Source organism: Oncorhynchus nerka, linkage group LG10 (assembly GCF_034236695.1).
Source record: "Oncorhynchus nerka isolate Pitt River linkage group LG10, Oner_Uvic_2.0, whole genome shotgun sequence".
Lineage (NCBI taxonomy): Eukaryota > Metazoa > Chordata > Actinopteri > Salmoniformes > Salmonidae > Oncorhynchus > Oncorhynchus nerka.
Genome location: NC_088405.1, coordinates 42,813,119 through 42,826,566, shown reverse-complemented (window position 1 = coordinate 42,826,566; position 13,448 = coordinate 42,813,119). Strand labels below are relative to the sequence as shown.

At 48.1% G+C, this 13,448-nt stretch overlaps 1 protein-coding gene across 1 annotated transcript; it reads right to left on the bottom strand.

Annotated features, from left to right (window-relative positions):
- Positions 1 to 542: 542 nt before the first annotated feature.
- On the bottom strand, positions 543 to 5,834 carry LOC135573728 (zinc finger CCCH domain-containing protein 13). Its single transcript, XM_065023401.1, has one exon. It carries the CDS (start codon positions 5,740 to 5,742, stop codon positions 1,945 to 1,947), a length of 3,798 nt encoding a protein of 1,265 aa, XP_064879473.1. The 5' UTR covers positions 5,743 to 5,834; the 3' UTR covers positions 543 to 1,944.
- Between the last annotated feature and the right edge of the window lie 7,614 nt (positions 5,835 to 13,448).

Sequence of the window (13,448 nt, the reverse complement as noted above, 5' to 3'; positions counted from 1 at the left end):
GTTTGACCCAAGTTAAACAATTTAAAGGCAATGCTACCAAATACTAATTGAGTGTATGTAAACTTCTGACCCACTGGGAATGTGATGAATAAATAAAAGCTGAAATAAATCATTCTCTCTACTATTATTCTGCCATTTCACATTCTTAAAATAAAGTGGTGATCCTATCTGACCTAAGACAGGGAATTTTTACTCAGGTTAAATGTCAGGAATTGTGAAAAACTGAGTTTAAGTATATTTGGCTAAGGTGTATGTAAACTTCCAACTTCAACTGTACATAAATGAACATAAATGCACCATAAGAAATGACTGGAGCCTTTTGCAGGCTATGTGGGAGGACAGTGTCCTGAAAAGGCTACAAAAAGTGTGATTATGAAGGCTCTGGACACCAAATCTACTATTATACTGAAGGAGAAGAGGAATGGAGAAGATCGCGGTTATGTACTTATCACGTCCACTAGGTGGTATCTTAGTCAGCTACTGAGTTCATTATCAGAGAACTAATTTAGTCAACAACAAAAACAAAAAACAACAAATAACACATCATTTGTTTATTTGCTTCTTTACAAAGTGCTTCTGAAATACATCCAAAATACTGACAAAGAAAGTTAATACAAAGTGATACATTGTGCTTTTGTTAATAAGCCACACTATATTATTCACAGCAAGGGAGCAACCCTGTACACATTTCTCACTTCAGAAATGTGGATCTATCTATTGAAATCAAATCTGCTAAACGTTCATATTGAAATCAGTGTTCACATCTACACAATGTGGCTGCATATTTTCATAAATACAAGTTTTGTGTTCACTTTGCATAGACCTTTCAGTTTAGGTGACATACAGTATAATGGTTCAATTCCCCATATGCCACTATTCTGACATATTCTAATGAGACCTTGTTGCAGAACCGCCACCACATTGTTTGACAATATTTCATGCACACCAACCAAACTGAGGTCTAAATCATAATCCAATCCATTTGATGTTTACACCGGTAACAGATGTAGCTAATGAGAACTTCACTGTTCTACAACCTGTTCAACTGCATCCCCAGAAATACTATCAGCCTCGAAAACGGTTAAATACTGTAGATATCTATTGTGTTGTATTCTTATTCACTGATATTAGTAAACGTTCTAGGTGACCATGACATATCGATCAAATGCACCACGAGAATATCCTAGACAGCATATCACATTCAAAATATGGAATGGTAAACATTTCTGTGAAACAGTTGATAATAAATAGCCTTTAATCTAATTCATAATCCCACCACAAAGCGACAAAAAGATCAACATCAGCAATGTAACAGCAAGCTTTACAAAATGTCTCAGAAGAGGGATCCTTTTCGAAAGAAACAAACAAAATAGTCCATTTCAGCAGACAAAGATCTTAAATAAGTCACCTAATAAAGCCACATCGCTTCACTCGCACCGCAACACACACTCTCACGCACACACACACACACATACTGCGGCTACTGTCTATCATCTATCCGGTTGCCTAGTTTATTCTATTTATTTTTATGGCCAGACAATTATTTTATTTGATTTAGTATCCAATCTTTAACTCTGCGTTGTTGGAAAAGGACCCGTAAGTAAGCATTTCACTGTTAGTCTACACCTGTTGTCTACGAAGCATGTGGATTTTTTTCATTTGATTTGTTCTTATAACTATGTATTGGGCTTCTGTGAAATCTGTATTCGTGCATGTAAATGCAATCGAACTCTTTAAAACACAGCTGTTTATTCAATGACATGAAATGCTATTCAGCCTTTATAAGTCTCTTTGATGCTTGAACCGCTGCTCTAGAGAGACCAGGGCTGTGTTCATTATCAGGGCACGTAACCGAAAAAGTCAATTTCAGTCCATTTCCTTCTGTTTGGTGCCTAATGAACACGACCCTAACAGGACTTGTGAAACAAAAGCTGTCAATCAGTGTCACCAGTCACCAGAATCCATAGCAAAGTCCTCCAGCTCGCTCATGGTGATGATATCACGGTGGGGGGCGGAGTTAGTATCATCACCATCCACTGCGCCTTTGTCCAGCTGGTTGTGTGTGTCGTACGCAGCGTGTGTGTCATGGACAGTGTGTGTGTCATGAGCTGTGTCCATGTAAGGTGTCTGCTCTTGGCTGTAGCTCTGTCCATATGTCTCTCTCTCAATGATCTCCTCCTCTCCTTCGTAGCACTGGCTGCTCCAGCCCTCTCCCTGTCTCTCTCCCTCCTCTGCCCAACCCTGACTCTCCTCTGTGGGCTGTGGGTTCTGGGTGGGAGACACCATGGCAGACATTCCAGAGAGAGACCCGTGAGTGGGCAGGGATGATATGGGCATGGGCTGGTATCTCTGGGGGTATCCCTGGTAGAGCACATAGGGCCGGCTGGCTGGAGGAGCCTGGGGCTGGGTGTATGGGGGATATGTTTGGGGTTGGGGCTGGGTGTATGAGTCTTCGGGAAGGGACTGGGGATAACACTGTCGCTGGGGCTGAGACAGAGAGCCTCCCTGGCCTGGCTGACGGACATTCAGCTGGACGTACTTCCTCGTCTCTGGGTCAAAGAAGGTCTTGGTCTTCACCTGGACAGGCATGTCCACCACAAAGTACTGACCAGACCCCGGGTCCTGTAGAACCTTCTTCTGGGTTAAACCTTGGGTGAAGTGCTGGGGGAGGTTGAGGGAGGATGGGGAAGGGTAGTAGGGGTCGACGTGGTACTGAGGGACATTCAGGTGTGAGGTGAGGGGGGAGGCCAGGGGTGAGACAAGGTGTCTGAGGGGAACATGGTGGTGGTGGGTGGGGGAGGAGGGCACACTGGCCACTTGCGTTGTGACTCGGGGGTGGGAGACAGGGGGTGAGGCATGGGGTGAGGCGAGGGGAAGGGAGGCAGGGGCTTTGGCGTGGGGGGAGGCATGGAAGGATGGGTGATGAGCGGATCCTACATCAGTTGGAGAACAGGGGACACTGGAGACGTGAGTTGGGGCAAGGGGCAGGGAGACAGGGGCAGCGAAATGGGGGGAGGCACGAGCGTGACGGTTGGAGGATCGAAGCTCTGAGGGTGAGGAGGGGACACTAGCGACCGCATGGACTGGTTTCTCCACTAGGTCAGCAGTGCTGTCTGTCTCAGTCTTCGACTCTTTCTTTATCCTGCGGGTTGTGAGCCTCTTGGCTCTCCGTAGAGCTTTCTCACTCTTAGGAGGAACCGTCGGGGGCTTCCCCAGTGGCCGTCCTACGTCGCTGATAAAACTACAGGCTGAATCTGGCCTGCCATAGCCCCCCCTGCTGGCGAACTCAGAGTCAGACAGGTCGGCTACACTGGTGGCATAACTCTCAACATCCCCAGACATGTTGCTGATCATCGAGCGAGAATCATCGTCGTCCAGAGCCAAATTCCTCCTGGATAGGAGCCTGGAGTAAGGGTATGTGTAGGTGGTCTCCGAGGGGGCGGTGAACTCTTTCGAGGGCTGAGTCTCTCGGATGCGGGGGAGTCGGTGTGACGAGATGGCGGAGTCGTGATACACAGGAGTCCCGGCGTTCTCTCTCAGCCTTTCATGTATGCTCTCTCCTGTCCTCTCAAGCTCCTCGTCTCCCATCTCTGATCCACTCCAGAGGGCTGATCCCACCCTGAACTCTTCTCCAAAGCTCTTGTGGAAGAGTGGTTTGACTGACTTGGTGAGTGAGGAGCCTCTGAAGGTGTTGTCTTTGACTCTGAACATGGTGGGCTTGCCCCCAAGGGCAGGGGAGGAGGTGTTGGAGCGGGTGGAAGGGGGGGCAGGGGAGGTAGGGAGGTGAGGTCTACCATAGGACTCCCAGTCCTCAAGGTCCCCCCTGCGTGGGGAGGGCTGGGGGGAGAAGAGGGGTATGTCCCTGGGTCTGGTTTGACCCTCAGGGCTGCTGATGGAGTAATACTGGAGAGCATCCATCTTCTCCTTCTCTCTCTGTCTCACCCTCTGCTTCTCCTCTGTCTTCTCCTCCTCTCTCTGTCGCTGTGGGTCTCTCCTCTCCTTCTCTTTCCTCTCTTTCTCTTTCTGTCTCGCCATCTTTTCCTCATCTCTTTGTCGCCGTTGCTCTCTCCTCTCCTCTTTCCTCGCCTCCTCTTTCCTCTCCTCCTCTTTCTGTTTCACCATCCACTCCTCCTCTTTCTTTTCCTCCTCTCTCCGCTGCTGCTCCTCTCTCCTTTCCTCCTCTTTCTGTCTCGCCATCATCTCCTCTTCTCTCTGTCTCGCCTTCCTCTCCTCTTTCTTCTCCTCTCTCTGTCGCTGTTGATTTGTAATATCCTCCTCTATCTGTCTCGCCCTCATCTCCCCCTCCTTCATCCGGTCAATCTGTCGTTGTTTCCCTATCCTCTCCTCTTTCTTCTCCTCCTCTTTCTGTCTCACCATCCTCTCCTCTTTCCTGTCCTCCTCTTTCTGTCTCGCCATCCTCTCCTCTTTCCTCTCCTCCTCTTTCTGTCTCGCCATCCTCTCCTCTTTCCTCTTCTCCTCTTTCTGTCTCGCCATCCTCTCCTCTTTCCTCTCCTCCTCTTTCCTCTTCTCCTCTTTCTGTCTCACCATCCTCTCCCCTTCTCTCTGTCTTGCCCTCTCCTCCTTTTTTCTCTGTTGCTCTCTCCTCTCTTCCTCTTTCAGATCCTCCTCTTTCTGTCTTGCTATCCTCTCCTCTTCTCTCTGTCTCTCCCTCCTCATCTCCTCTTTCCTCTCCTCTTCTATCTGTCTCACCCTCCTCTCCTCCTCTTTCTTCTCCTCTTTCTGTCGCTGTTGTTCTATTCTGTCCTTCTCCTCCTCTTTCTGTCTCACCACCCTCTCCTCCTCTTTCTTCTCCTCTTTCTGTCGCTGTTGTTCTATTCTGTCCTTCTCCTCCTCTTTCTGTCTCACCACCTTCTCCTCTCTCTGTCGCTGTTGCTCTCTCCTCTCCTCCTCTTTCTTCTCCTCCTCTCTCTGCCGCTGTTGCTCTCTCCTCTCCTTCTCATTCTTCTCCTCCTCTTTCTGTCTCGCCATTCTCTCTTCTTCTCTCTGGTTTGCCCTCCTCTCCTCCTCTTTCTTCTCCTCCTCTCTCTGTCGCTGTTGCTCTCTCCTCTCCTTCTCATTCTTCTCCTCCTCTTTCTGTCTCGCCATTCTCTCTTCTTCTCTCTGTCTTGCCCTCCTCTCCTCCTCTTTCTTCTCCTCCTCTCTCTGTCGCTGTTGCTCTCTCCTCTCCTTCTCCTCTTTCTGTCTCGCCATTCTCTCTGCCTCTCTCTGTCTTGCCCTCCTCTCCTCCTCTTTCTTCTCCTCCTCTCTCTGTCGCTGTTGCTCTCTCCTCTCCTTCTCATTCTTCTCCTCCTCTTTCTGTCTCGCAATTCTCTCTTCTTCTCTCTGTCTTGCCCTCTTCTCCTCCTCTTTCTTCTCCTCCTCTCTCTGTCGCTGTTGCTCTCTCATCTCCTCCTCTTTCCTCTTCTCCTCTTTCTGTCTCGCCCTCTCCTCCTCCTCATTCTTCTCCTCCTCTCTCTGTCGCTGTTGCTCCCTCCTCTCCTTCTCATTCTTCTCCTCCTCTTTCTGTCTCGCCATTCTCTCTTCTTCTCTCTGTCTTGCCCTCCTCTCCTCCTCTTTCTTCTCCTCCTCTCTCTGTCGCTGTTGCTCTCTCCTCTCCTCCTCTTTCCTCTTCTCCTGTTTCTGTCTCGCCCTCTCCTCCTCCTCTTTCTTTTCCTCCTCTCTCTGTCGCTGTTGCTCTCTCCTCTCCTTCTCATTCTTCTCCTCCTCTTTCTGTCTCGCCATTCTCTCTTCTTCTCTCTGGTTTGCCCTCCTCTCCTCCTCTTTCTTCTCCTCCTCTCTCTGTCGCTGTTGCTCTCTCCTCTCCTCCTCTATCCTCTTCTCCTCTTTCTGTCTCGCCCTCTCCTCCTCCTCTTTCTTTCCTCCTCTCTCTGTCGCTGTTGCTCTCTCCTCTCCTTCTCATTCTTCTCCTCCTCTTTCTGTCTCGCCATTCTCTCTTCTTCTCTCTGGTTTGCCCTCCTCTCCTCCTCTTTCTTCTCCTCCTCTCTCTGTCGCTGTTGCTCTCTCCTCTCCTTCTCATTCTTCTCCTCTTCTCTCTGTCTCTTCCTCCTCTCCTCCGCCTTCTTCTCCTCTCTCCGTCGCTGTTGCTCTCTTCTCTCTTCCTCTTTCCTCTCGTCTTCTTTCTGTCTCGCAATCACCATCCTCTCCTCATCTCTCCATCTTACCTTCCTTTCCTCCTCTTTCCTCTCCTCTTTGTTTCTCACCATCCTCTCATCCTCTCTCTGTCTTGTCTTCCTCTCCTCCTCTTTCCTCTGCTCCTCTCTCTGTCTCTCTTTCCTCTCCTCTCTCTTCTCCATGCTATATATGTCTCCCAGAGAGGCCTGTGTTGCATGTGTTTTCTCCATATATTGCGTTGCCTCTGTAGGGGAGAACGGGTCTTTTCCAGGCATGTCAACATGGGTGGGTTGGGTCGGTTGTTGTGAGAAAGAGGGGTTTCTGGTCTTAACGTCAACCTGTGAGGGTATGGCGCGAGCTGGCAGAGGAGGATTCTGGGATTGATAGAGCCTTTGGTTCCAATCAATCCCAGATTGGTACCCAAGTTGGTACCCTGAAGTGGTTGCATGTTCTGGCTGTGGCACAGTGTCGTGTTTAAGAGAGTGTTTCTCTGTGAATCCCTCAGTAGTTTTTGCCTCGTTGAATGAGATTGGCTGTTTTTCTTTTTCCCTCAGTCTGAACGTCCCTTTCTTTCTCTGTTCCGGCTCCATGGAAGACAACACTCCTATCTTAGCCTCCGTGTTTAGTTTGGAGGGAATCTCTGGTCCTTTCACAGATACTTCTTCTTTCCTCGACACCCCTCCGGTCACTGGGTGGTCTTGTTGTTCAACTGTAAAGACTGGACATCTACTGCGGTGAGTCTGTATCATGGGGAAATATCCATCCTTTCTGCTTGGACTGTCCACGTTAGGAGGGGAATCTTCTACTGTAGAGATCACCTTTAGTCTGGCGTAGTCTGCGATGGCAGTAGGGACAGTAGGCAGCGCCTTCTGTCTTGGTATCACCTCTGATTTATGCGACACTTTTTCACTTGGAAGTGCTGGGTTATGCTCTCTCTCTCTTGCTGTTGTCTCCACGTTGTCGTTCTCACTCACACCTGACACAACACGGATGGCTATACTATCAATGTGAACATTGTTGTCACCAGTGGGTTTCTCTGCTCCCGAAGAAACCTGTTCGGTAACTGAGTGACTTTCAGTAGTTTTGTGGTTGTCAATCTCACTTATTAGTGACACAACATGGACTGTAATACTTCCTATGTGTAAATTCTCCACTTGGCCATCTTGAACACTGATGTCTTTGCCACCTTGAATGACACTGCTCTTTTCCATTTCCACTGCTGCAAGGTTGGCCTTGCCGATGCTTTCATGAGGAGGATGGTTGTTGTTTGCGTAGTCGTTAGGGTTTCTTGCGGTGATGCTATGTTTAAAGAGGAGAGGTTGAGTTTCAGCCAACTGTTTATTTTTAGCCGATTTGACCTCTGCTGAGCGTCCATCTTTAACTGCAGAGGTGTCATGGAGTAGAGTTTCCCTCTGAGACTGATCTCTCCCATACGATTTAGGAATCTCCCGTGAGTAATTCTCGTTCCTCACAGATTTGTCATTTTTCTCTGGATTTTTCCTTGTGGTTTCAGGTGCACTTCTAGCCTGCTTACTCCCACTCATAACACATTCTGTTTTAGGTTCACCTTTCCCTTCTGGCAACTGTGTTTGCTGTTTAACTCTGGTCTTTTCTGTAATTACAGGTTCAGCAAATGTAGTGTCTTCCCTTTTGCTTGTTACAATTGATTTAACTGCATTTTCCGAAACTCTTTCATCTGCAATGGGAGCCATGGCTGGAGGAGTCTCTTGTTTCAAATGGCCTGAATTTTTGCTGGGAAGTTGACCTGAGCTGAGTTCATTTCTATTGGAAATAATTGCCTCTTTTTCCATGTTTATCTTGTCTTTTACCGGGGTGGGATGATGTGGAGTAAAAACGTTGTCTTCATTCACTGAGGGTTCTCTTATGGTCACCATTATCCCCATGATCTGCAAACTGTCACCGGAAATGGCCTCATTTGCACTTTCCTCCCTCTTTGACTGATGCACTTCCTTTTCAATTACACCACTGACCTTTGACCCGTGTATGGCCTGTTCCAGTGATGCTCTTGACTGTTGACCATCACTGACAGCCGATGCTTCAGTTTTAGCTGGCTCTTTATGTTCTGATTGAGGTGCTTCCTTCCTGACGCTGAGTTGGCTGTTTGTTTGTTTTTCAACCCTGGATGGATCATTTTTAACGCTCTTCACTTCCTGTCCTCTCTCTCTCTGTTCCTGGTGCTTGGTGGGGTTTCTTGATAAGAGTCTGTCTCGTTTACCAAAACCTTTCTCTTTGATGGCTGAGATCTCCTTTTCAGCGTGGGCCTTCAGTTTTGACGTCAGTATCTCTTGCTTGGTCTGGCCTTTCTCTTTTAGTGACAGAGCTCTAAATGAGGACGGATGGACGTCTTTCATCATAGCTACAGTGTGGTCAGCAGGCTTCGTCTTCCTCTCAATCTGACTGGCCAGTTTGAATTGCTTGGATGACTCGCTGTACACCCATTGACCCTCATTCCCCCGCTCATGTTTATTAGTGGCAGGTGCATTATTCTGAGTCTTTTTACTGTCATCTGTTGCAGCTACATCCTTAGAGGGCTGTTTGTTTTCCTTAGCTGAAACTGCATGACTGAACCCGTATTTCTCTCTCAATCTGTTGTAGTCATCTACCCCCCTGTCTACCCTTTCATACTTGCTGGTGGGAGAGACATCTTTCTGTTGGAGTGTTTTGTTCTCTGCCTTTGCAGATATGTTGAGATTGGTGAGTTTGTCGTCTGCTGCTGAAACGGCTTCGTTGACAGTGTGCTTTCTCTCTCTCAGTCGCTCTCTCTTCACCTGTTCATAGTCTCTGGTAGTGAGGATATCATTTATACCGTATCTGTCCTCACTGGCTGACCATGAACTGTACTGAGCAGGTTCATCATTTTTTGCTTTTGCCAGCTCTGCTTGAGCTAACTCTGCTTTAGCAGTTTCTGCTTTAGCTTGTTCCGTTTTAGCTAACTCTGCTTTAGCCAACTCTGCTTTAGCCAACTCTGCTTTAACCAACTCTGCTTTAACCAACTCTGCTTTAGCAGTTTCTGCTTTAGCTTGTTCTGTTTTAGCTAATTCTGCTTTAGCTAACTCTGCTTTAGCTAGTTCAGCTTTAGCTTGCTCTGCTTTGTTTTGTTCTGCTTTAGGTAACTCAACTTTAGCTTTGTCTGCTCTAGCGCTCACTGATTTAGCTTGTTCTGCTTTAGCCAACTCTGCTTTAGCTATCTCTGGTTTCACTTGTTCTGCTTTAGCCTGCTCTGCTTTAGCTAACTCAGTTGTAGCTTTCTCTGCTTTTTCTAGTTCTGCTCTAGCTTGCTCTGCTTTAGCAAGTTTAGCTTGAGCTAACTCCGATTTAGCTTGTTCTGCTTTAGCTAACTCTGTTTTTGCTAGCTCTGATTTCACTTTCTCTGCTTTAGACTGTTCTGCTTGAGCTTTAGCTAACTTTGCTTTAGCTAGTTCAGCTTTAGCTTGCTCTGCTTTGTTTTGTTCTGCTTTAGGTAACTCAACTTTAGCTTTGTCTGCTCTAGCGCTCACTGATTTAGCTTGTTCTGCTTTAGCCAACTCTGCTTTAGCTATCTCTGGTTTCACTTGTTCTGCTTTAGCCTGCTCTGCTTTAGCTAACTCAGTTGTAGCTTTCTCTGCTTTTTCTAGTTCTGCTCTAGCTTGCTCTGCTTTAGCAAGTTTAGCTTGAGCTAACTCTGATTTAGCTTGTTCTGCTTTAGCTAACTCTGCGGTAGCTAACTCTGCTTCAGCTATATCTGCTTGAACTTGATCTGCTTTATCTTGCTCTAATTTAGCTTGTTCCGCTTTAGCTAGCTCTGCTTTAGCTAACTCTGCTTCAGCTATACCTGCTTGAACGTGCTCTGCTTTATATAGCTCTGCTTTCACTTTCTCTGTTTTAGCCTGTTTTGATTGAGCTAACATTGCTTTATCTTGCTCTATTTGAGCCTGTTCTGCTTTAGCTAGATTTGCTTTAGCTAGCCCTGTTGTGTGCATCTTATTGGGGTCATTTGTTGTACTTTTGGGATATTGGTGACTGTTAATTGCACTAAATTCTCCATTTGTCTGTTGCAGTATTGTAGCAGTCCTGTCGGTATACTGGTTGTGATCTTTTGCACATTGTGCTGTTGTAGCTGCATTGTCTCTGTATTGTCTGTTCTTATTCTTGTATGATGAATTCCACTGTATATCCTGGTCATATTGTTGTTTATCTACATATCCTTCGTGTCTGGGCAGTTTGTTGTCTTCCACCCATGGGGCATGTGGTTTTCTCTGAACAGGTTGCTCTCTTTCTGTCAGGGTGTTATGGACTGTATATGTTCTTTCACCTTCTGAATACAGACTCTGTTTTCTGTGGTCTTGTCCTGTACCCCTGTACAAGTGATCATTTTGGTTCTGATACTTCTCTTTGGTGGTGAGAGATTCCTCATTGACTCGATACTGATCTACAATTCCATACTTGTCCATGAAAGTCCCAGAATAGTATTGCTCTTTTACAGTGTCTCTGATGATCTGCTGACTAAGAGGGCAGACTGTGTTTTGAGCTAATCTGTTTGACAGTTCCTCCTGATTGGCCAGTGTGTGGTCAGGAACTGGAAGCATGTCCTTATATGGAAGGATATTTTGACCTATTAAGACTTCACCAGCTGGATGCAGCCTTCCATCAGATGCATTCTGCTCTCCCTGTTCTCTCTTTTCTTGTTGTCCATATATATTCCACTCATTTCCATATTTCTGGTTTGGGTCCTGCTTCATTGTAGCTGCTCTTTGTGAGGGTAGAGACTGTTTGTCTTTCTCTATTAGCGCAGCGATCTCCCCTTTCCATGGAGGCACTTCTGTTGTAACTCTGTCATTCACACCCAAACCATATTTGTTCTCTCTTACGTGCTCACATCCACCTGCCTTTGTGTATCTCTCTACTGTAGTCTGGTTTGTATTGGGCTCAATACTTTGTTTGGATACTAGTGCATCTCTGTTTACAGTGTTGGTTTGGTTTGGAGGGATTCCATCTATCCTGTAAGTGTCTGGGACTGCTGGGGCTGGGTTAGTGGTAAAATTGGGGCTAGGGTAAGGTTTGGGCTTAGTGCTAGGGAGGTGTGAGCTCACTGTGGGAAGGGTGTTGTCTAGACCTGGTTTCGTGGGGCTGACTTGCTCATACATATAATTTTGGAGGAGCTCAGTCCTACTTATTTCATCGGATTTAATAAATTGTGATATCCCACCTTGGCCGTTCTGACTAGTAGTGAGCGGATCTCTGTTTCTGCAGTTTCCACTGTACTCCTGACGGTAAACCATCTCCTCCTGAGTCTGAGACGACTTCACGGACTGATAGGCCTCTGGTTTACTAGTGTCTGTGTAATCCAAGTGTTGGTCAGAGTGTGCAGTGGTTGGCTGCAATGAGGGGCTATACTGTGGGTTGGTATGGGGGTGAAATGAAGTGTCTATTGCATTGGGCTCCTCCTGTACTACCACCTGGGGAACAGAGATGTCTAAGATAGCTGGCATATCTATCACCGTGTCTCTGGGCTCATAGCCGTCCAGGTTAGATTTACTCCTGCCAGTCACCTCCAGGCCTTTGAACTTGGTGGGACTGTATGTGCTTTTCACCCTCTTCCTATTGTCTTTCAGGTTGAAGAGGAGACCGGAGGCTCTGGACTTGTAGCTGGACATCCTCACCTCTGGTGTGGCCCCCCTTCTCTCCCTCTCTCTCTCGCCCCAGACGGTGGGCTGTTCGAGAGCGAGGGGGGGTGAGAGGGCGTACTGTAGCACCTCTGAGGTGGTGTCAGTGTCTTGCGGATTGTGGATGACAGGTGTTAACTGCTGGGTGAAGTTAAAGGGAGTGGTGCTGGTGTTGCTAGCGACTACACCCGGCTCCACTGCTACTGTGGTGGGGGGTTGCTCGATGGCGACGGAGGGTGAGAGGGCATACTGCAGAGCTTCTGAGGTGTCCTGATGGTTATGGATGACAGGTGTCAGCAGCTGGGTGATGTTAAAGGGCGTTGTGCTGGTGTTGCTAGCGACTACACCCTGCTCCACTGCTACTGTGCTAACCTTGTTGTGAAAGGAAATGACACTGTTCTTGTTGCCTTTCACTGCACTACTCTGCTCGGAGTTGTTTAGGACTGTTGTAACACTCTGCTCTGCGGTCAATTTGGTAAACCGCTCAGTGTGCTGGAACTCAGTGATGGCGCTGACAGCATCGTGGCCACGCCGGGACCTCTCACTGGTAGGAGAGACGGTCGAGGGACGGAGTGAGGGATATCTGTTTGAACCCACGCTCTGGGTGCGTTTCCATGGTGGGTGGTGACCGACCAGCTCAGACTCAGAGCGTTTTTCCAGGGCTGAGGCCTTCTGCAGCACTGTGGAGCCTCCCTCCAGGGGCTTACGTTGGGGTCCGTACACTGTCTCCTTGATCCCAGGGTGGGTGTAGAACTGCTGTTCGAATGTCAGCTCCTTGTACATGGGTGAGTCGTACCATTTAGGGAAGTCTGCAGGGGACATGAACCCGGAGACACCCCCCTGCTGGAAGGGGAACCTGTTATGGTCTCTCCACAGGGGCTGGAAGGGGCTGAACTCACTATGGAGAAAGAAGTTAGAGGTTGAGTTGAGCTGTGCAAACATGCTTTGTTTACTACAGTGTTTTCTGTGGGAGGATCTCATAAAGGAGGATGTTTTGTCCATCTGAGACACAGCAGAAGATACCTCAGAGGGGTACAGGCTGTTCCTACTGGGGGGTAAGGGGCCTGTCTGCTGGGAGAAGGTGCCGGCCGCGGGGAAGGGGCCAGTGTTAAAGTTATGGGGGTATGCCGTAGAGAACTCAGACAGCTCTCTCTGGATGCTCATCAGAGCTGACTTGTCCCAGGAGGACTCATTGTTCCAGTCCCTGAGTTTCCCCTCCATCCACCCGTCCCCACCTCCATAACCCTCCGAGCTAAAGGCTTTGATGAGAGAGGAGACTCGGGAGCGACTGCGACGCTGCTGCCAGCTGGTGTCGGACCCTCCATAGCTCAGGAAGGATAGTCTCTCCTCCCTCAGAGTCTTCTCCTGCTGAGACACGTCTATGAAGGAGTGCTGGAATGTGGTAGACACCCTTCCCTCTGTTCTCCCCTCCCCTTGCCCCTCCCACCCTGAATAACCCTGGTTCTCTAAACCATACTGTCCTGTCCACATCCTCCCCTCCCCTTCCCAACCCGCCTCACCCCCTCCCTGGCCATATTGCTGGAGACTGAGGCTGAAGCTCTCGTGGGCGGCTCTCTTGAGAGCATCCCTTTCCCTGTCCTCCTTCTCCTGGGCAGCTATAATATCTTGGCTGAAGGCCTGGTGTCTCTCCCT